This window comes from Agelaius phoeniceus, chromosome 1 (genome assembly GCF_051311805.1).
Source record: "Agelaius phoeniceus isolate bAgePho1 chromosome 1, bAgePho1.hap1, whole genome shotgun sequence".
Lineage (NCBI taxonomy): Eukaryota > Metazoa > Chordata > Aves > Passeriformes > Icteridae > Agelaius > Agelaius phoeniceus.
Genome location: NC_135265.1, coordinates 41557408 through 41580589, shown reverse-complemented (window position 1 = coordinate 41580589; position 23182 = coordinate 41557408). Strand labels below are relative to the sequence as shown.

General features: G+C 39.3%; 1 protein-coding gene across 7 annotated transcripts in view; it reads right to left on the bottom strand.

Annotated features, from left to right (window-relative positions):
* RBMS3 (RNA binding motif single stranded interacting protein 3) overlaps positions 1-23182 on the bottom strand; it is a 705639-nt gene that overhangs the window by 142918 nt on the left and 539539 nt on the right. For all 7 annotated transcript variants that reach the window (XM_077177065.1, XM_077177068.1, XM_077177076.1 and 4 more), the window contains 2 exons: positions 11808-11965; positions 1352-1431 (listed from right to left, as the gene is read on the bottom strand). In XM_077177065.1, coding sequence (XP_077033180.1) covers positions 1352-1431; positions 11808-11965 — 238 coding nt within the window. The remainder of the gene's footprint in view (positions 1-1351; positions 1432-11807; positions 11966-23182) is intronic.

The following is a 23182-nucleotide window of genomic DNA, read 5'->3' as shown; positions in this document are numbered from 1 at the left end:
CTATTCACACTCTTTCCATTGGGTGTTGCTATGATATTAAACAGATTGCTGCTGGGACTCAAAGTGTGCATACAGAAAGGCAAGGCAAAGGTTAAAGTTCTCTGCCCATGCTGCTCAGCCCATTGTTCTATGCAGCCCAAGTTTGTTGTACTTGACATAGTTGGTGGTGTAATTCACTAGCTAGTGCTGAGAAAAATAGTCAGTGACTACTTTTGAAAAATCAGTCTTAATATGGAGTCTTGCAGCTTGTACTAAAAGCTTTATCTTCTTTCATGAAGGTGATCTGACTAAAATTTATATGTACATTGCAGCTCTCAATTACTGTACACTGTAGCTGTGCAGATGGCTTTCTTTTAATTAGAGTATTCAGTACATCTTCTGCATAAAGAACCAGGCAATGAATAAGAAGAAATTTAATGAAAGTAACTAAAAAAAGGAAATAGTTTAAAGGAAGCTAGGGGGAGAAAAAAAGGTGGAGATAACTTAGGACACAATTCTTGCCAGCATTTCCTGCTCATTTAATGCAGCCCTTCAGGAGAAATCCTTGCAAATTTGCAGCCTTGGAGAGGTCTTGTCAAGCAGTAACTATTGAGCAACTGATCACTAAACTTTGCACAGCTGATGAATGCAGGGATGATAGCTAAAGATTTGAAAAGCAAAATAATAGCTGGAACTTGACTTTCAATGTGGCATGGACACAGCAGTGAATGTGTTCTGAGGGTATTGTGAGAAAGTGGCAGGACTTCATTAAGTTATGGTAAGAAAAAAACTTAATATTTGAAATATCTTCAGTATTAACAGCTACTTTTGTTAATACAGGTAACAGTAGCTAGCAATACTAAGTAGTAACTGTGATGAATATACAGCTGCTACAACCTGAAATCCTGGATATTTAATAATCAATATAAAGCTATAATCAATAATGAATTGATAATCAAGCTTTTATATAAGTTATATTCCTAGTTTGTTAGAAAAACATTGGCATTTAGTTATGTGGCCTCTGTACTAACTGGGAAAAAAAACCAAACCAAACCAACCAAACAAACAAACAAACCCCCCCCCCCAAAAAAAAAAAACCCAAGACAACAACATTCAAAAGAAAAAAAAACACAGCAAGACAACATGAATTTTATGTTCTTAAATTTGCTGCTGTCAGGCACAAATGCTTAAAACATACAAACCAGGGTAAGAAAAGGTAGCTGTGGGTCATAAAAGATAGGATTCAGCCAGAGAGGTTATATGCCCTCTTAGCAGGGGCAGTAATTTAAGCCACTCTCAAGATAAATTCCAGTATTTCTGTATTCTAAACTCTTCAGTGAATTTTAAATTTCACAAGGATGGCTAGACTTACCTGGTAGACCGGGTGGGGTTTTCAGATATTTGCCATTAAAATGCTGAATTACTACTTCACATTTTTCTGTAGACTCCATTCTGGAAAAGAGAAGAGAGTGGGATATGGGTAGAAACAATATGTGTTACTAGACTGCTATGGGAGCACTCAGTCAGCAAAAAAACAAAAAGCAGAAGGAGAAAAAAAGGAGAAGCACAGATGCTGAGAGAAACCTGCAAGGCTGTTGTTGCTGATTTTTGCAGAGAAACTGGTTGAGCCCATTAGGACAGAGTGTGGCTCCTGAGGAGGACCTGCCACCCTCCCTGCCTGCAGCTGCACTCCCAGCTGTGCTTGAGCACAGCCCTGTCAATGAACAGTCCCCTTCTGGCTCCAGGGCATCACCCTGAACAAGGACATCTTTATGCTCTCATGCGCTGCTTGGAAAAGCAATGGACACGTTTCTAGACTCCTATTGCACCCAAAATAACTTCAAATGGCTTAAAGAAGTGAATGCAGGATTTGGGGAAGATAACGGAGGATTAAACAACAATTATTAAGGATTACAATGTTAAGAAAACAACCTGCAACGACAGGCTTTATAGTAAAACCAAAGACAATGCATATATGACTATTACAACATAAAGCCAAGTTCTGGGTGAAGAAAGTAATTTATGTGTAACACCAGCTGAGGAAATGCCTTACTGTTCATCTTCTGTGAGTTCAAGATAACTCTCAGCATTGAGACATTAAAGTATTAACAGTGAATTGGTAAATGTATTTTTGAACAATTGTAAGAACACAAAGTTACTAGTCAAATCTCAAACCATGGTGATACCACATCTGGAAACTCACTATTGCTTCAGATCTTCTAAATCAACTGCATACAAGTCCAGAAAATGAGTTAACTTTGCTACAGAGGGGGTTTAGAAACTTTGAAAAGAGGAAAAAGAGAAATGGAAAGCTAGTAATTTCCTAGAAAAGTTGTGTTTAAAAACCATGTTCAATGCTCCTTCAATGCACCAGTATGTACCTCCAGGTATTCTCCACAAAATAACTCTGCTGACATATATATTGCTTACTTCTCACCAGTCTAGATAATTTTAAAATGAATTTATCCACTACTCTTTCTGTCACACAGTTTGGGGAAAGAGTGGTTCACATACAGCAGCAGTTTGTCTCCCAGGATACAATTCTGCTCGAGTCCAAGAAACCATACCATACCACAAAGAAAAAAAAAACCCCAAAAAACCAAAAAAGAAGCCCAAAAAATCCTGCCTTCCCCTTTAATTTTTTTAAGGAAATCAGTCTATTGTCCAATTGTTTCAGATGAAATTAAAACTTTCCCCTTCCAGGTTGTATCACTGTGTATCATGTGGGCTGGGCTCTTTCTACGAGCACAAAGACAGTGACTTAGATTGTTCGATTTGGCTTCATTCAGACTTAACTAAGCGAATGTCTGTGCTGAGCCTTTAGAGACTCTTGTCTCTGAAAGAATAAATGCAATAAAAGTCTGTTTTCTGTAGCTGCAGGCACTTGGTGTCAAACCATGTTATGTTGCACCACACAGCAGTGACAATTTCATTTTAATACATGGGGTACATTTTAACAAGCCAAAGCAATCCCTGCAAAGAATGCAATATATAAGCTGCCAAATGAAAGAGACTCAGTGCACTTCATGCGTTTTATGTGGGAAGAGAATAAAAGTGAAACCCACAGTGTTCTGGGATAAAAAGCCCATAATTCAAATAGCACTCTGAAAAAGAATGTGCACATTTTCCTCTCAAGTTTCACAATTAACGGCTCTCAAATGCCATTGCTGGCTATCTGTAATCTGGCACACGCTTCGCTTGAAACCGACACTGGCATTATCGACTCAGCCTGAAAAGGCAGCACAATGGACAAAGCCCTCTATACATGCTCCCCTCAGATGTGTTGCTGAGTAACAACTGCATCCATCCTTTGCCCAGCCCACCTGAGCCCTCCTGTGCTTCCTGCAGCTTCTGCCTATGGGGGTGGCCTTTCCCCCCAGCCAGGCAAAGGCTGGCCAGGCACCCACGCACTCATCAGGAAGGCTTCCACCCCAGGGCCACCAAAACATGAATTTTAATTGTCCACAACACCCCTCTGCTTAGAAATAACCCTTTCAAATTGAGTTCTTCAGGATGATTAGCTCACTGATTGACTGGGAAAAATTAGGAGAACAGAGCAACCAGATACATTAGCAAAATTCTGATTCTTGCCTTAACAAGACCCAGGGTTTAGTTCAGTCAAAATTCTGATCAATATCAACCACTTATGTGGTTTTTTATGTGTCAATGTCTATGGCAGGCACCTACACATGAGTTGAACCTATCCACACACACAGATTCACACATTACTCCTCTTCTTGTTTTATCCATAAAGACGAGATGTATCTGGGCAGAGGTCCCAAAAATACACTTTCTTTAGGTCCACATTAATAAATTCCTCCTACTTTTCCTTCAGAAAGCTGCAGCACTTGTCTATTGTAGAATGTGCTTTGAATTATTCTTCTTATACGAGCTAGCAATGTTTCAAAATGTTGCTTGAGACTGGCATTTAATAAAAGTATCACTAATGGAATTGTTACATGTTAAAAGATTTTCTGTAAAAGAATGTCAGCTGAGCACAGGTAAACTTGGGGGAAGGACACACTCAAATACATTTTTTAATTTAACACATTTTTTAATATTAGCATTCCTTTCATAATTGATAGAACACAAATATGACAAAATATAATATTCTGGATAAAAGATACAGATCCTAGATGCTTCAAAACTTTCTACTGAAAGATACAGATAACACTTGCTGGAAAGGAAAGGAAAACAGCTTCACATGATAATAGAAATTTGGTCTGATTAGATAATTTGTGAAGTACCACTTTCAAATTCCTTTCAATTGTATATTTTTGGTGTTTATCCGAGGAGGCTATAAAATAATAATTCATCTTTAAATGAAATTTGGAGATAATCATAATGCATCTAAATATTATTTTGAACCAGGAGTGCACTGCAGAAAAAAATAATTATCAAAGCCATAGGCTTTTATAATTTTTAAAAGGTACAGATAATTATATAAACCCAAAAGAACTAATAAAACCATGATAATTTATTTTTACCTGTGTCTATACCTCTCCCAATTCTGGAAACTAAGTTGTAGGGATCCCAAATACAAAATAAGTAATGAGACTGTCTATATTCTGTCCAATTTGAAAAGAAGTAATTTTTTTTAAATCTGAAGAATGTTTTTATTATTATTTTCTAGCTATATTTTGATTATATTTCTAGCTATAATTTTTATGATTTTTTTCTAGCTATATAAACTAAAGATACTTCAATATAAAAAATAAAAGAAAATCCAAACAAACTTAAATAGTGGATGCTTAAACAAACATCAGAACCAAATAATTTGATGTTCAGATCTTGCTATTAAATATTTATTATATTTATATTCTATTATTATATTATAAAAATAAAATTAAAATAATTTATTTTATAATATTAAAATGATATTATATATCTCTCTACAGACCATAATGGCACCAAAGTAGTCATTATGTGTTGTTAGAAGTAATAGGGAACATTTAACATGAAAATGAAGAGGAGAGAGAGGAGAGGAGAGGAGAGGAGAGGAGAGGAGAGGAGAGGAGAGGAGAGGAGAGGAGAGGAGAGGAGAGGAGAGGAGAGGAGAGGAGAGGAGAGGAGAGGAGAGGAGAGGAGAGGAGAGGAGAGGAGAGGAGAGGAGAGGAGAGGAGAGGAGAGGAGAGGAGAGGAGAGGAGAGGAGAGGAGAGGAGAGGAAATAAAAATTATTTTAACTGCCTACCTAAAGCTCTTGTACATGCTTATTATAAAGATTGATGCAGTGTCAAGAAACAACTTAATACAGTTTTTTATATAAGGAATACCATGGTAATTACATAATTATTACCTGAGAAATATTCAGTACCATGTAATTACCACCTAGTGGAAAAGTGTGGGTTTGGTTTACATATATCCTATAGTCACTTTCCTTAATAATAATAATATAAATGAGAATCAGGACTATTTTTTTAATATCCAAAATAAATATTTAAAGATTAAATTGTTATTACCACATTTATGTTATGATCAACACAATAATATTGTTTACATTTAGAAGAGTGGGAATAATAAAAATCTTCAAGAACAATGTTTCCTTACTATTTAAGGCATTTTGCAAAGATGGAAGCAGGTGGGTAGTAACAGAATTCTACAGTGAGGGGAGCCCAAAGAATGGAGACCATAGTTAGAATATACACCAGAGAACTGCATTTCTTTAGCATATCAAGAAGAAGACTAGAGGGGCAGTCTGATAGCACATAAGTACCTTTGTGGGGAGAATAAACCAGGGAGTAAGGACTTCTTTACTCTTCCTCAGAAAGTTGTGACAAGAACCAGATAAATTCAAAAGAGAAATTAGGCAGAAACATTTAACTGCAAGGAAGATGATCCACTGGCAAACATCAGATAGAAAATTGGTGGTCCTTTTTTCCTGGTTGGTGTCTCCAAATAATTTCTGAAAGTCTTATTTTAGTAAGACATGGACATTATCTCGATATTAGGTAACAGGTAGTATTTCAACTGCTAGGATATAAAAGATGTGAGGCAAAATTATCTACAGATCTCAAATACTCTGAAGAGTATCTCTAAACAAGATAGTTTTGATTAGCATAAGGTTTCCTATGTTTTTCATCCTTCCATGGGAACACATTCACTAGTTTTTAAATTTATTTTGCTAATTTAATTCCAGGCATTCTAAGACCCAGATGCGGCTGCAACCAGATTTCCTCCTTCCCTGTAAAAGATTTAGGTATCTTATCTCCCCAACTTTTCAGTCAGTAAGAGATTGCTTCAAGATGTTTGTGCTTTTTGGTTTGAATCCATTTTATGTTGGAAAAAAGCTATTCCCTTTGCCACTCACAGCCTAAGAAGACATTTATTTTGACAAGTTCTCCTCATGGCTCACAAATTATATCTTTTCCAAACATGTCTTGCCTGTATATTCTTCAACTGTCTGCTTGAACAACAGGAGGTTGTTTACTTTCTCAGATAAATATAAAAAACCTACAGAAACCACTCTTTTCCTCTGGAGATGTGGTTCATTTTATACCTTGCAGCATCACCCATTACGCCAAGGTGAGCTGCCTGAGTATGCACTACAGTATTTTTTTTTAGAGATAAAAAAACTCTAGAGACCCAAAAACCTCTTTGGGTCAGAAGAAATAACTTTATTGCATATACATTATCCTGAAAACCTCTGAAAGATGCACAGCCTCCTTTAAGGAAAAAAAAACAACCCAAAAACATAGAAATTAAAGGCTCATCTCTCAAGTTTTACTTCAATGGAAACTGGAGCATAACCATTTCTACTGAAATCCATGCAGAGCTTCTATAAATAGAATAATGATCCTGTGATAGCTCAAAATCTCGTTTCCTAGTTTTTGTTGCTCTCTTTTAGTTGCCAAGTTGAATATTGTTTCCAAAGACTAAATTTAAGACATGTAAAATGGGGACAAGCAGGAGATAAGTTCAGTAAAAAAAGATAGAAAAAGCAAAGAAAAGCAACCCATTAGAAGCTTTCCCAGAAGAATAAGGTAGAGAAAAGATGAGGATGAAGCCCAAACTCCCAAGAGCAGAGTGTTTAGATGCCTCACTACAGACCCCCAGCTAGGTCACAAAGGGATGGAAGCATCTCCCTGATGTGTACCTTTGCTCTGAGGTGCCAGCTAATTGAGAATCTCTTGACTTTGGTCATTTGCTGGAAACAGCATTATAACATTTTTTTATGACCATTTGTGTTGTACAAATTTTCTCGTGTTACTGGAAAAGAACAGTACAAACACACAGCCATTTCCACCTAGACCTAGGCTGATTTATGCTACTGTCTTCACAGTCTCAGGTTAAGTATTATACTGGTGCCTGCCAGCAGTGCAATACTTGACTGTCTGACTGTCAGCATTTCCATCATAAATTTCTGTTTTCAGAAGCTTATGACTTCGTTGTAAAATGTCGCTTGTGGGAGGAATCTTGCAAGGTCGTTTTAAGTTACAAGACAGCAAACAAAATAAAAAAGTTAGTGGCTTCTAACTCTTTCTTTGCACTTTATCATTTAAAAGGACCTATAAAATGCTTGTTCTGCTGTTCAGCTGAGTGTGACAAACCTGTGTATGGTATTATTAACAATACTATCTCTTTAGGGAAGATACTTAAATAATACTTGAATGGTATTTTATTGTGGGGTTATAAAAAGCAATTTTTATTTCATTGATTCAGTGGTACCAGTGAAGTCCCTCCCCAAGGTATATACCAATATTTCCTTGCTCCCTTTTCCAAAGTCCAAAAAATTCTTCAATTAAACTCACAGTACCTCAGGCTTGGATTATGCAAATTGCTCAGCCAAATCACCTGATGGCTCCCAATTTTCCAGCTTCCTCCCTCATCACCTTTCAGAGCTGCATATTCATCTTCATCTTATGGAGTCCCATTGATATTTGTCTAGGGATCCTGATCCATCTGTCCTTCCCTGGAGTTTGCTTCTCCCTGCTTCTTCCTGAAAGTACAGCTTCATGCTTGCCAATTTTCTTAGGGATGTATGAAGTCCAGCAAAATTTTTCCAGGTTGCAACAGCAGATGGAAATCTGAGGGTCTCAAAGATACATCCCCACACAAACCTCCCCAGCACCCTGCAGTGTTGGTCTGAGGCTTTTCCAGGGAGGCCTTTCAGTGTAAATATATCACCACAGATATATTTTACAGATATCACACAAAGTCTTTGAAGCTGTTTGGGATTTCCAAATTAGTTTGGAAATCAGTTTAATATCTCAGTTTCACCTGAGATATTAAATTATAAAGCAATTTCCTGGGTAAGATGCAGGATATGACAGATCATTCTTCTGACTGAAAGTAGGAATGATCCTTATAATATCTAAGCCTGTACTACCATCCCAGATGATGGATTTATTCAAGCTAAATTATAGCACCTTTTCAACCACCTTCAATTAAACCCTTGAATAAGGAAGAACAAAGCAGTTTTCCTCTTCACAAATGCATCCCTAAACTGCCTGAATGTTCTTTATCCCCTGGTGCTGCTGACACTTCTGTCTCCAAAGTAGCAACATCACTGATCCTCAGAAATCTCTCTCTAAATATTCCTCCTAGCAAACAGTACCACTGCTTTGCCTCCACTGTGATTTTGTCATTCCTTTATCTTCTGTCACCTTAACATCTGGAATTTATCCTCTGTGGGCCTGTGGAAATCCAGGTCTTCCAGCACATACAGTTCCTCTTTTTAAGTGGCAACACTTCTTTGGGATGAAGATAAATATTTCCCTCCATGCTCTCAATACCTTCTCCTATCCAGTAATTCCAGCCTCCCTCAAAGACCTTCTTACTCTCTCTGATCTGCTTTTTACTCATACCATCAACAACACTACTAATGTTGTCTGCCAAACTCATAAAATATCAATTTTAAAATTATATCTTGAAGTTTAAAATCCAGTTTCTGTGGATTTCTTTCCATTTTTTTTGTTTTGTTTTGTATTGTTTTGCTCTTTCACCTTGCTGATTTTTTTTTTTTAGGATGAAGGACCATGTTTATGTTCTAAGCTCTGAAGAATACACTTACACTTTTAAAATGGAAGATCAGCTGCTGAAATTATTAGACAACTCCCAGCAACAGGTATTTAAGAGAAACACCTACAAATTTAAGTATTGTGATGAAATTCTGTGCAACAGCATCACAGTGTCATTCCCTCTTTTAACAGGCAATCTTACAAAAGACTGAACTCAAAGCTTCACATCCAAAGAAGTGCCTCCTTTTTCCAATATCCTACTTCTAGTAGGCATTTCTGCCCCCTCCTATTTCTCATTTCTCTCTCTGCTCTAGGATAGGCTGTGTTTAGTCTCAGCTTCTGCTTGCCAATGTCAACAGAAACAGTCCTGCCAAAGACCACGGCAGTGGGAGCCCTGTGGAATGCCAGCTCCCAAGGAGAGTCTGAAGGCAGGTAAAATGGCCTGGAAGTAAAAAGCATGGGCCAGGGGTGAGGCAGAGACAGATGTATAGAGCTTATAGCATGGATTGGCTTTTATGAAGCCACAGTCAAAGTCTAAAGTTTCCCTTCTCTGGCCCCTTGCTCATAACTCTCCTCCCCAAAATCTCCCCTGGGGTGTACCCAGGCATAGTTGGCTCAGGCCACAGTGAAATGCTCTGGAAAGATTCAGGAAAATCTGTTCAGCTGCTTCTGAAGGATGCAAAAGAGAGGAAATTGTTTCATGGCTTGACTTTCACTCAGAGTTAGTTTTGTACACACATACTCTAAGGGAGGCTGTTAATGTCACCAGACATAACTAAGATAATTTTGATCCAAGAACATTTGAAGTTCTCCAGGTTATAAATGATTGAGTAGCCACCTGCAGTACTATAAAACTGCTAGTCATACCCATTTAGAAGAAAAATCTGACAATAACTGCTTACCTTCAGTCTTTACTTCTCACTGCTTTTTGAATGAATACGCTTATTTTGAGATTGACTATTTCCATGATTGGGCAGACTCAGAAAGTGACTTTTAATCATCATAAAATGTAATTAATAACTTTGAATCATCATATTTCAAAATTGCTGGATGCTGCATCATTTCAGTATATGCAAATTTAATTTTTTCTCTGGTGCTTCTGTGGCTCTGTTTAGAGCTATGCTAAGCATCATGGTATATTCCACAGGCAGGCAAGATATGCTTTGATAAAAGGTCCCAATCAGAATAGCCAGGATCCTCACCTGGGGCACTGATTTGAACTTCTAAAATCTTACTTAGACTGGAAATCCAGCTTCCATCCCCCACCTATACTGCCTTGGTGCCCACGCCATAGGCACACTAGAATGAAGCCTTCATGAATACAAGCAAAGCTAAACAAATTAACAACCTGTTTGGTTTGACATGCAGGAAAATGATACCAGATAGCACTTCTGTACAAAAAGAAAGTCAGCTGGTTATGTAATTAAATATTGTATTGATAATTCTGCAAAGACAGGAGTCAGCATTCGACTATGGTTCTAAATTCCTGGATTAACTTTAGCCTCACACAAATCAGTGGGAGATCTGCTGAACACTTTGATGGAGTGAAGGTTTTACCCCACTGTCAGTGACATGGTGAATTACACAACCTACAAGTTAGATCATTAAAGATCCCTGAAATATGTTCCATAATTAAATACATTTTCACAAAGTAAGTCAATTTTCAAAAAATGCGAGTTTATCCATGACTTAGACTTTCAGCATAAATGTTTTGCCTTTTCTCATTGAATTCAGACAATATTATCTAAATACTTTTTGTGCATGATGACCTTTCACATCAAGGGCTGGGGTAACACTACAATGTCACTTTTCTTGAAAGCTAACATTTTATCACACAGGACTTCCTTTCACTCAGTGGTATTATGGCACTAACAGAAGTGCCATGATATACCAAGATATGATGGATTTCAGAGAAATTTTCAAGATGAAGAAGTTATTTTGCCTCCCTTACAAAGCATAGTGTTATGAATATTCTGTAGAAACAATGATCTGGGATTTTTTCCCCTTTTCTTTTGAAGCAGAAGACTGATTTGCAGCAGAATTGCAAATTTCTCTTCTTATTTGTTTTTTCAATACCCTTCTATATATAGCACTCTATTTCTTGGCTTTTGAGAAGAAAACTATTTGATTTGAGAATGTTTCAAGCTGAAGAGAATCTATGTAAATATTCCCTGAGAGTAAACATGGAGCCTTGTCTATCTGTACTAACAATGAAATACATGGTAATAATATGTTGCCCATTCGGTCTAAAATGTCTGACTACTGCATCAGGGCTTTTTCTATGCAAATATTTCTCCTTAAGCTCTTTTCACAGCTGCAGTTCAAGGAAGCTGAAGCTTTCAAGGAAGACACATTTCTTCAGTCACAGTTCATACCCTTTGCTCTTCCAGCTGCTAAGTTTACTTTCTCCTGTTGCAAAATCTTTGTCAAATATTTAAACAGTTTCATAGAATGGTTTGGGTTGGAAAGGACCTTAAAGACTGTCTAGTTTCTCTCCAGATTTCTTACAGGATACCTTCAGGTACTGAAAGACTGCAATAAGTTCACCCCAGGCCTTGGTTTCTTTACCAAGTGTGTGCTTTTTGCTGTAGGACATTTATTATTACCCAAGCTTGATTCTGGACTAATAGCTCACTATTCCCAGCCATTTTTATTTACATATATCTACCCAGAATGAACCAATTTTTAGAGCAATGAAATGAACATCCTTCCGCACTGGCATTTCCTGGTGGAAAGAATGGATACAACCTGATAAAGGTGCCACTCTGCATCTCCCATAGCTGTGAGATTTCAGAGCTACAGAACAGACAGCAACTGCAAAGGACCAAAGGCGATAAAATGTGCATGAAAAGTAAGAGCAAAGGTTTCACCTGGCAAAGCCGACTCCTCTGCTGACTCCATTCGCATCTCGTAATATTCTGGTGGAAATGACATGTCCAAAGGGTTTCAGCATATTCTCCAGTTCCTGCTCATCCATGGACACGGGTAAATTTGAGATGTATAGATTTGTGGGATCTTGCTCTTGTTGCTGCAACAGAATAAGAGAAATATCCTCAGTTAGGCTTAACGCAGTAGAATAGCTTATGACTTGTACAAGAAGGGCTGCTCAAAATAGGACCAAGCCAAGAATTCATAGCGGCTGGGTAATCTTTTCATGAAGGCAACATATTTGCCAAATTTCTGCAAACTCTCATGCATGTGCTTAATTCTGTGCATGATTGCTCTTATTGAACTCAGTGACACTACACATTTATAGACAATTACTCTCATGAACAAGTGTTCTTGGATTTGTGTCCTAATTTAGCAAAGAGATCGTGAAGAAAACGTGATTTCTCCAAATGTGCTAATGTTAACATAAATAAAGAAAAAAAATTCAACATGTATTTTAAGCAGATGTGCTTTCCAGCCTGAACACTTCCCATTCAGCCTGTTCATCATGAAAAAGGTTGGTTGAAAACAGAATACTTTTCATAGTATCTTCTCCTGTTCTTTCCCCATCTAAAATGCCTTTCTTAATAACAAGCAACAAGATCTAACTGGGCTGGGGGAGGAGGGGGGAGTTCTGCAGTTCAACCTGTGGTCCTGGGTGACACAGGTCACATGTTTATTCTGAGACTAAATGAAAACATCTTATAAAACAAAGCCTGTAGCAAGAATAATTGAAAAAAAAAAAAAAAACAAATTTGAAAGCAGCTTTCTTGTTCTATTTCAGCTCTTTAGGCTAAACTTTCCATTTTGGTAACCGCTCCAACTCCTATTCTTGTTTGCTGAACTCTTGCATAGAAACATGAAAGAGACATAGATGCCATATGTAAAATAACTGTATTGAAGTAATAAAAAAAACCTTTGTCTACAGACAACCAGGTCTTGATTGCATTAAATCAATTTAGTTATGCCCTTGCAAATTTTCATGGCTCTGCCCATTTTTATTGATATAAGCTTTACATAATATCTGATCACCTGCCAACACAAGCCTGACTGAGATCAGGCATTACTACGTAATTGCTGCTAATGTTAAATAACCAAAAATATAAGATGCAATCATTATATTGTGCAGTAATCCAGACAACACCTTCTCCGAGAAAGTTCTCTGAGACAGAGTTTTTAATTATTTTTATTAGAGTTTATTATTATTTGTTTATAACACATTTTAATAGGCAGGAATTAATTTCTACCTGTTCAACATTGAGTTGACAACAGCAATACCCTTTTTTTGCTGAGTTGTCCTAAAATAAGATTAATAACCTTGCAGCAGCACTGCAACCTTGCACACACAGTCCTGCAGCCATCTGCCCTGGTTTAACTAAACTAGTTTCAAACTTCACTCCATTAAAATCAGTGAGGATGTGCCTTGTCAAACACAATCATGCATTCTGTTTCAAGAAGATGTATGAAGACAGGACAGAACCAAGATATCTGCTCCATCACTGCCTTTTACATACAAGGCCTCAATATTGGAAAGAGAAATTGCTTCAAGCTGTGATTCACACACACCATCTTTACAGGGGCAAGAATGACTAAGGCAAATCTAAGGTAGCTAAATACCAGAATCAGAAGCTGAAAAAAGTTTTTAGCTTTTCTTACCTCAGGCTCTAGGGAAATTTTAACCCTTTTGGATGAGACAAAAAAAAATGTAGAGACCTCAAAAGGTCCAAAATCAGGAGGCATGTAATACTGTTGTGCTGTTTAATGTGGATTCTGATCTCAGGGCTATGGATGCTTGTCTTTGGATGTAGTGGCTAATGACCACTGCATTCTAGCTTTGCATCTCCAGACTCACTACTTCATGAAACAACACATTTCTGTGTATGATGAATTCCTCACTGTTTTACAAAACAGAAATAAAAGACTAAAGCAGGCATGTTTTCAAGCTGCTGTCCATAAAAATATACCCAGTTATTACCATGTCTTTAAGTAAGGGGCAGAAGAGAGGAGAGGAGCACCATACGCAAGAACACTGAACTTACGGCAAATTCAACTGAAGTTACAAACCTCAAATATTGAAAAGTCTTATTTCCCTTTCCAGTTATCTTTCCCTGCAGTCATCTTCCTTCCTCTCACATCAATTTACATTTATACACATCCAAAAGCTAGTTCCTCTCCAGTAACCAAAAGATGATAGTGAGGGGTCAGAAGTGCTACAGTACTGACAATGGAAGAAAAATCATGCAAACAGTCCTGGAGGGAAGGTAGACAAGAAAAGAAAAGGAATATGAGCTTCAGAACACACTTTTAGCTTTGGGAAAAGCAGGGAGACAAGAATGCAAATAATTTTCTTTATCTGTCTCTTTTTTTTCTTTTCTTTACTTTTTTCCCCTTTTCTGTATGCAAGCTATGTAAGTTTTATTGGTAGTTTCCCCCTTATCCACCCTCCACACCCCAAAACCATACAAAAAAATGAAACATGTAGGAATTTGGAAGCATCCTCATTGTTACTCAGTACTTTGAAAGGGTGAGCAATAGAGGCAGGTAAAGCAGAGGCATTCAAAAAGCAAATTGAAGCAGAAAGTTTTGCAATTCCAATTGGCTCAGTTCTTCAGAAATAATTCCATTATTATGCAAACCTCTACCTATTGATTGGTTAAGAGCTTTGATTAATCCACCAATCAGTGCTCAAGGACTAACATCTCTTGCTAATATTTAGAAAAAAAGATGCTGATGAAATCCCTGTAGCCAAAGACCAGACTAATGTGGAAAAGCAGAGTTATGCATCAGTAACTTCACGACAGCCTCTGCTTTCACTGAAGCAACTCAGTCCCACAGCACATTAAAATGAGAACTCCTCCTTTGACTACTCAGTTTTCAAGCTGGGTCATACAAATAAAATAAATAAGAACCGTTGCCAACGTGTTTCACTTCTGAACCAGGAACACATAAGCCTTTTAACTGTGCTAGAGATTAAATGTCGTTGTTTTAAATATCCATGGAAAGTTAGCTACACTCTGAGGATAAATGAAAGACTAGCAGACCATAGTCACTCTTTCACAGGGATTTGCCAAGTCTATCTTTTATCAATGTGATAAATAAATACTGCAAACAGAGAGAGACAGATGAGGCCACTCATGCTACCTCTGCAACACAACAGTGTTTTCTAAGAAATGAAAAAAATCACATTATTTTTCCTTACTATACAAATATAGCATTTAGAGAAATACCCCTTTCCTTTAGAGAGAATTATCAGCCCACAGAAGCCATATATCACACAACCAACTGAAACAAGATGAAATGCCTCCACAGTAATGCAGCCAGGAGCTGAGGAGGCTTTACAGGGGTGATGTGGAACCAAGCTGCTCTGTCACTGTGCAGCCAGACCCCACTGCCACCTACCCTCATGAGTCCCTATTTCTCAGGCTTGGTCCCACTCCCAGCCTCTGGCACTGAGGCTCCTTGTGATCTTATTCAGTTGCGTAGAGATCTCTGATGTTCAGTGCAGAGGTCCTAACACACACCTCTCATTTTGCCCAAGCCTTTCCATCCCAGATTCCCCAAGCTCCTATGTGAGATATTCTCTTCCCTATCCCCATGACACTGCTGAGCTTTTCGCTGTCAAAGGTAAGTGTCCTGCTGTTCAAAATGTGCCTGTTTGTTGACAAGATGAGCCTAACCAGAACCATGAACCTGAGCACCCCATGAACTACTTGTCTTTCATAATCCTAACAGCTGACAGCTCAGTTTCTGCCTTCAGTGAAGGAACAGCTCCTGGGGTTGCTGGACTGATGGTGATGTTAGTGTCTGGATCAGGCTCCCTGTGGTTCATTTAATTCTCTCTAAGACTTTTCACTAGACATTAAAAAAATGCTATTTCCCATCTTAGGCCACTAAAATCTCATTTATTATTGTCTCCAGTCCCAAAATGCACTGACTGACTAGTCATCAGTGAGAGAGCTGAAAGTGTTCTGTTAGATACTGAAGGTCACTTCAGACCTGTATCTCCATCCTATGACCCCAATGGGCAGGAACCAAAAGGGTGGGTGGCAGAAAGCCACATGCTCACCACAAACAACTCCAACAGCACCGTGACTTGGATGCCCCACAGCTGGAGACTTGGAGCCAGCACTGTGGGGCCACCAGCCAAGCAGAGCCTGGGCTTTGCTAGCGAGTTTATTGAATCCTAGAATCACTAAGGCTGGAAGAGATCTCCATGACCAAGTCCAACCAGTAACCTAACACTGCCAGGTCTACCACTAAACCATGTCTCTAAACACCACAACTTCATGTTTCTTAAAAATTTCCAGGGACAGTGATTCTACCACCTCCCTGAGCAGCCTGTTTCAATCCTTGACCGCCCTTGCAGTGGAGAAATTTACACCTCTGTATCACACAAGAGACACCATGCTGGCCCTGCACCATGGGGGAGGGACACACCTGTTGATGCAGCCTTCCCAAAGCACACCTGTCCCTTGGATCTAATCCCCCATGAGTGAGAAGGGCCCCCCAGGGGGACCAGGGACAGCCACTGCAGCTGACCACTGTCCTGGAGGCTCACAGGAGCAGGGGGTCTCTGCAGGCTCTCTGCAGTGTGGCAGCACACTTCCTCTGCCTTTCCCAGGCTCTATGCCAAATGCAGATAAATAATGAGTACAACACCAGGCCAAGTTGCTGCTTCATGAAGAGAGTGGTGAAGCAACTGTGCAGCCTGCTGTGTGTGCCGACTGCAGAAGAACCACGCTCAAGACATGCAAACTTGCAGGTGCAGTCTCAAGGCACGATCAAAAGCCTCTTCCTGGCTGTCCTCACAGAAGTTCATTTTAGCCAAGATCTCCCATTTGACAGCCCAAGGATTTTCCACATGCAGTTTGCCCTTGCACTGCAGCCCCAAAGAAGCAGGGATAAACTCATCCAGTCAGTCCCAACCCTAGGAAATCCTGGCACAGCCTCACACCTTAGGCTAAGCTCATTCTGGGGCCCTGGTGTGTGCCAGTCTGTGTGGGTACACTGAGTGCCAGAGAATGAGCCAACAACAACAAGAAAAAAGAAATTAAGTCAATTTAAGCTCCTCTCCAGAGAAGTGCATGGCTTTTTGCAACTCCCTTTGCTCCCACTGCAGCCTGTTTCACCATCATTGTATGAGCATAATACCTCAGCTCTTCTGGCCCTTGTATTCCAGGGGCTTTAGCTGCATGCATATGTTGGACCATGCTGGACCATTCTGGCTGGGGATGTGTATGATAGAGACTCTCAAAGTGGTCAAAACCACACCTAGAAAGGCTTAAAATTTTGAAGATTAATTTTATTTTTTTTAATTCCAATTTGAAAAAAAAAATCCAATCTTAAAATTGGAATGTCTAAAATTGTGAATACTGCACACCAGCAGTAGGTCAAGCCCATGTTTTTGATTGGCTCAGACCAACTCCAGTGGTCAGCAGAGCAGGCGTCCTGCTGCAAGGCTCTGGAGGAGTTCAGCAGTCAGGAGCAGTTGTACTGGGGAAACAGCCAGAAATTTTGTTACTGCCTTTAAGCAAGAACTGGGCCAGTCACTCAGCTCCCAAGGCCAGTGCCAAGGAAGCAAAAGAAGTTTGTAATGCAAAGGGTTTGAGGTACACTACACCAACAGCACTTCAAACAAAAAAAAAGAAAAAACAAAACCAAACCCAACCCTAGTGGGGTGTGTGCTACAACTCCAAGTTTGCTGTTTGCTCTGCTGGGCCCTCCCAGACACTTTTGAAAGGAAGGACAACGTTCAGATGGGATTTTCCCTCCCATCTTGAGATAATCTTTGGAAGCAAGGCGCGAAAAGCTGAAAGAACAATTCCTTCTTGTGTGAGCTGAGGCTAAAGCTCCTTACGCAGTACATTTGGTAATGCATTCCTTAAAGACACGTGTAGGGAGGGGCAGACAGCTTTTGGCAATGTTATTTTTTTCCCAAAAGGAACTCAAAACTCTTCTAATCTGTGATCTCAGTAGGACTGGAAACTGAGTATGTTTGGTTTATCTGAAAACCTTATGTACCGATTCCTTTTTACTGAATTACTGAACCTAATTTATTTCTCCTTAGAGCAGCTTGCTCTAGGAAACCAAGCACTGATTATGAGTTCAAATGATTTCTTTTTCCATCTTCCAAACTTATTCTGGGAATTTAACTTTGCATGTGGATCAATATGAGATTCTGAACTCCTCCTTTAAAAGATATAATCAATATCTTTTATAATCAATTCAACCCTATTTATCAATAGTACTATCAATATAACAATATTTATTTATTCGCTTGTCTTTAATAAATTGAATCTTCATTATACTCATTTTGACACAGGTCAATATCACAGCTCACCTTTAGAAACACAGTTCTGTCTTTTTAGATGCAGGTTCAAAACACCTTTTAAGCAGTTTTTTCCTCAAATTAGTTCATCTCTGCCTTATGGCTACTGCCCAGATCTTCAGCCTATGCACTGAACTCCTTGTCTCCCTTAAAGATCTAGGTTGAACTTCTGTATCCCCTCAAGATAAAAATAATCATGTTTTTTATAGAAAAAGCCATTTATGTGGATCTATGTATATGAAACCAGATCATTTATATGGAAATGGATATTTCACATGTTTTCCAGTGTTTGCTCACTGTTTTGAAAACTGCAGTTGTATGGCAGCATCAGTCTCATCTTCAGTTTATTAAATTATTTCTAAAGTGGAGCCTTTATAGCCACTAAGCTTAAATTAAATTTAGAGGAAGCATGTAATATTTACCCTCAGAAGATTCATATCCAATAATTTTCCTTGTTTTATTTTTTATATTTTTAATATTCACATTTTTAGTACTGCAGATCATGAGAACTTTTCAGGACATCTGAAACAGACATTAATTTAAAAGCTGATCTTATGCACATTTGGTTGGATTCACAGAACAAAATTCAGAATGAAAAAACTTTCCCCCCAGTTTTCTATTGTTACTCCATTTAGTCTTGCTGCTTTTTCATATTAATATAGCATATTTTTTCACATGTACAAAAGATGCCTGGTTTCAGACACAGTAAGGTACTGAATTTATAATCCTGGTGTTTAACTTCCACTCTAATACCTAATGTCTTCAAGGAACATTTAGAGACGTTCTCTCTTCACTGACCTATTCAGGCATGGCAGGATGCTCCTAACTTACTTAATCACTGCTAGATAGGATGAATATGGGCTAGTAATGTGAAAGTTAAAAGAAAGTCACCCCAAACTCCATCACCTTCTGGTTTCAGAGAAGTGACAGCAGGAAATCCTTTTCCTCCTCAGTGAGGATGGGAAGGAAGGATTGTGGTGTAGGGGTTGGGGATGTGCCTGTGTACCAGCATGTGGTGCCTTCCCAATCAATGAAGATACACTGATATGAATTAAATGACAGTAGTCCTGCTTTCAAAGATTTTTTTTACATTACATATTTGTTTTATAAAAAGAAGGAACAAACTAAAAAACTCTCATGAAACCTTTGCTATAGCAATGGTCAATGCAAAACAATGCAGCCTTCCAGATTTGCCAATGACATATTTTGAGCCATCATTGCAGTAACATGAAGTGAACAAAATGAATGAAGTGCAGCTGCCAGGGCTCCCTTTGACTTTTTCCTTGCTTATTTGCTTTCCTTTGTGTGGGCACATCTTTAACAATATAGAAAGCTAAATCAATGGCCAGTTAACTATTGATCTCTGGCTAGTTTCGCTCTCTTGTTGAGGACCACACCAAAAGGCTTACAATGCTGTACAGAAAGCCTAAACTTCACATGGATTTTATAAGTGCACAATGTATTAATTATATAACAGATACAGTTGAAGAAAACTGCTAAAAGTAATGCAGGCCTCCTAATGCAGTCAAGAGTATTTCTGAAGCTCTTTTACAGAATCTTGGAAAGTTTAAGTTGGAAAAGACCTTTATGATCACTGAGTCCGTCCCTTAACCCAGCACTTCCAAGTCTGTCATTAAACCATGTCCGTACCTGACACATGTACTTGTCTTTTAAATCCCTCCAGAGATGGCAACTCCACCACTTCCCTGGGCAGCCTGTTCCAATGTTTGACAATCCTTAGGGTGAAAATTTTTTTCCTAGTATTCAATCTGAACCTCCCCTGGTGCAACTGACCTGGCTACGAGCTCCTTGCAGGCAGTTGTGGAGAATGACAAGGTCTCAGCTGAGCCTCCCTTTCTCCAGACTGAATAGCCCCTCCTCCTTCAGTTGATCCTCACAGGACTTGTGTTCCAGAACCTTCACCAGCTTCATGGCCCTTTCCTGAACCCACTTCAAGCCCTCAATGTCTTTCTTGCAGTGAGGGGCACAAAAGTGAACATGGGATTTGAGGTGTGGCCTCACCAGTGCCAAGCACAGGGGAACAATCACTGCCCTGGTCCTGCTGGCCACACCACTGCTGAGACAGGCCAGGATGCCATGGGCCTGCTTGGCCACCTGGACACACACTGGCTCATGTTCAGCTGGATGTCAAGCAGCACCCCCCAGGTCCTTTTCCACCATTCAGCTTTCCAGCCACTCCTCATCAAGCCTGCAGTGTTCAGTGGGGTTGTTGTCACCCAGGTGCAGGACCCAGCATTTCACCTTGTTGAACCTCACACAACTGGCCTTTTCCCCTCATTCCAGCCTGCCCAGATCCCTCTGTAGAGCCTCCCTACCTGTCAGCAGATCAGCACTCCTGCCCCACTTAGTGTCATCTGCAAACTGACTGAGGGTGCACTCGATCCCTCATCCAGATAATTGATAAAGAAATTGAACAGGCCTGGCCCCAACACTGATCCCTGGGCAACACCATTTGTGACCAGCTGCCAACTGGATGCAACTCCATCCACCACCTTGCCCTGGTCCTGGCCATTCACACAGGTTTTATCGAGTGAAGACACATGCATCCAAACCATGAGCAGCCAGTTTCTCCCAGAGACTGTGGGAAACAGTGTCAAAGGCTTCAGTTGAGTCTAGGTTAACAGCATCCACAGTCTTTCCCTCATCCGCTAAGTGTCACTTTGTCATAGGAGGAGATCAGGTTGGTCAAGAAGTACCTGCCCCTCATAAACCCATCCTGACTGGGCCTGATGCCCTGGCTATCCTGGATGTGCTGTGTGATTGTGCTCAAGATGATCTGCTCCCTAACCTTCCCTGGCACCAAGGTCAGGCTGACATACCTGTAGATCCCCAGAAATTCCTGTCCCTATAGATGGGTGTCACATTTGCTAACTTCCAGTCAACCACATCCTTTCTGCTGGGAAATTATTAAAAGTGGCTCAATAAGCACTATGTCAGCTCCCTCAGTATCCTTGGGTGGATCCCATCTGGTCCCATGAACTTGTATAACAGAACACCAACCCTTTCCCCTGGGAGTATATGGGCTTCATTCTGATCCCATCGCCATCTTTCAGCTCACCTGAACAACTGCTGGTCTTACTATTAAGGACTGAGACAAAGAAGGCATTAAGTACATCAGCCTTTTCCTCATTCTTTGTCACTGTTTCCCTCTACATCCAATAATGTATGGAAATTTTCCTTAGCTCTCTTTTTATTGCTGATGTATTTATAGAAGCAATTTTTATTTTCTTTCATGGCAGTAGTCAGATTACCTTCCAGTTGGTTATCAATCCAAACATGTTTTTTTGGGAAGAAGCCCTACCTATTACACTCTCAGGTGCTTCTGAGGTTTCTAACACATCAATAACCCTTGTATTCTTGCTCCTGCATGGATGCCCATCCCCTCTCTCCACTGAGACAGCAGATCTCGCTAGCACACTATCCCTCACACACTGGCATGATGCCCCCAAGCTTATCTCTACTGAGCCTGGCTTTATCCCTTTTCCACTTTAAATTTTTTTGCATTAGGCATTGTCAGAAGCATGAGCTATCTCCTCAACCAAGACTGTCTAAACACGGATGGTTTCACAGGGAAAATACTGAAGAACAGAGGACATTTGGTTATTCAAAGCAGCTTATTTTGTCTTAGGTACCTTCAAAAGAATCTCTGTGTTGTTTGATGGTCTTCCAAAGGCTCCAATACACAAAGATTTAACATCTTGAGATGTTAAATCTCTCACACTGACATATCAACTTCACAGTAGTTGCTGTGTCTTTTCAGACTTAGTGCTGACTGCATGTTTCATAAATTATCCTTCTTCTGTGCCCAGCCCTGATGTTTACACTATGATGGTTCAAAATTTATTAAGTGTGGTGTTTCCAAAGAGTCATAGGAGATTTGGCCCCAGTATAATAATGCAAACACTATTTAGCAATAATTAGCCAAATCCATCAAACATTATAAATACAGCTAAACTAAACCTGCAGCATCCATTTTCTGTATAAGTTTGATTGTCATTAAGTCATGTCAAAAGTCTGTTAATGAGCTCACTTTCTGAAAAGACACAGTGGTTCTGCACATGGACACAGAAAACACTTCTAAGTGCTATTCTGAAGAAATGAATTTTCCCAATGTTTTGGAAAAGTATTTTTTGGTTATTCACATACGTAAATTTAAGCACTACTGAACATTATAATGACCCAAGAAAAGAACTCCTGCCACTTGAAATCCTTCTCCTGGAGACATCTAATCAGAAAAGATGTGACTTGGGCACCCAGCATTACTGGGCCATCACTGAAACACTCTTTGCAGTTACTCCTTAGACAAGGCATAGACCAAGAATACACTTGCAACAGAATTCCACAGAATACACTTGTAACCAGAACTATCAAAGATTGCTCTACCAAATTTTGTCCAAAAATTGCAAACAAGTAAATTCCTAAACCCCAAACCTATGAAGAGCAAAACCAACTCCAAACTTATGAAGAGCAAAAACAAAAAATATTGTAGGAAATTATTTCTCACAAATGCCTGTATCAGCTCCACAGTGGAGTGTTATTTATAAGTACTGTTTTAATTAAAACCATGAACTTTAAAAGAGTTCACAGTTTATATAAGCCCAGGATTTCTTCTCTCTGTGCAAACTATCAGATTGCTGTGTCTGCTGTGTAAGCTGGACTCAGCTTTCTTTTAATTAAGTTTGTTCATGGACAGCACAGCATTTGCTAAAGCTAAATATTGCTGGAACTGAATTGTTATTGGTCAGTCCAGCACAGAGCTGCTGCAGAACCTTCCATCATGCAATTCACCTGGCAATGGTGATTTGATTTGCCCTTTGTCTTCAGTGGGAAATATGGGCTTGAGTACTATGGTTGCTGCCTTCAGATCCTATAAGATACGTGGTACCTCTCTTCACATCCACAGAATACACTTGTAACCAGAGCTATCAAAAACTCATGTAAAAACCTCTTATTCATATTTTTGCTATT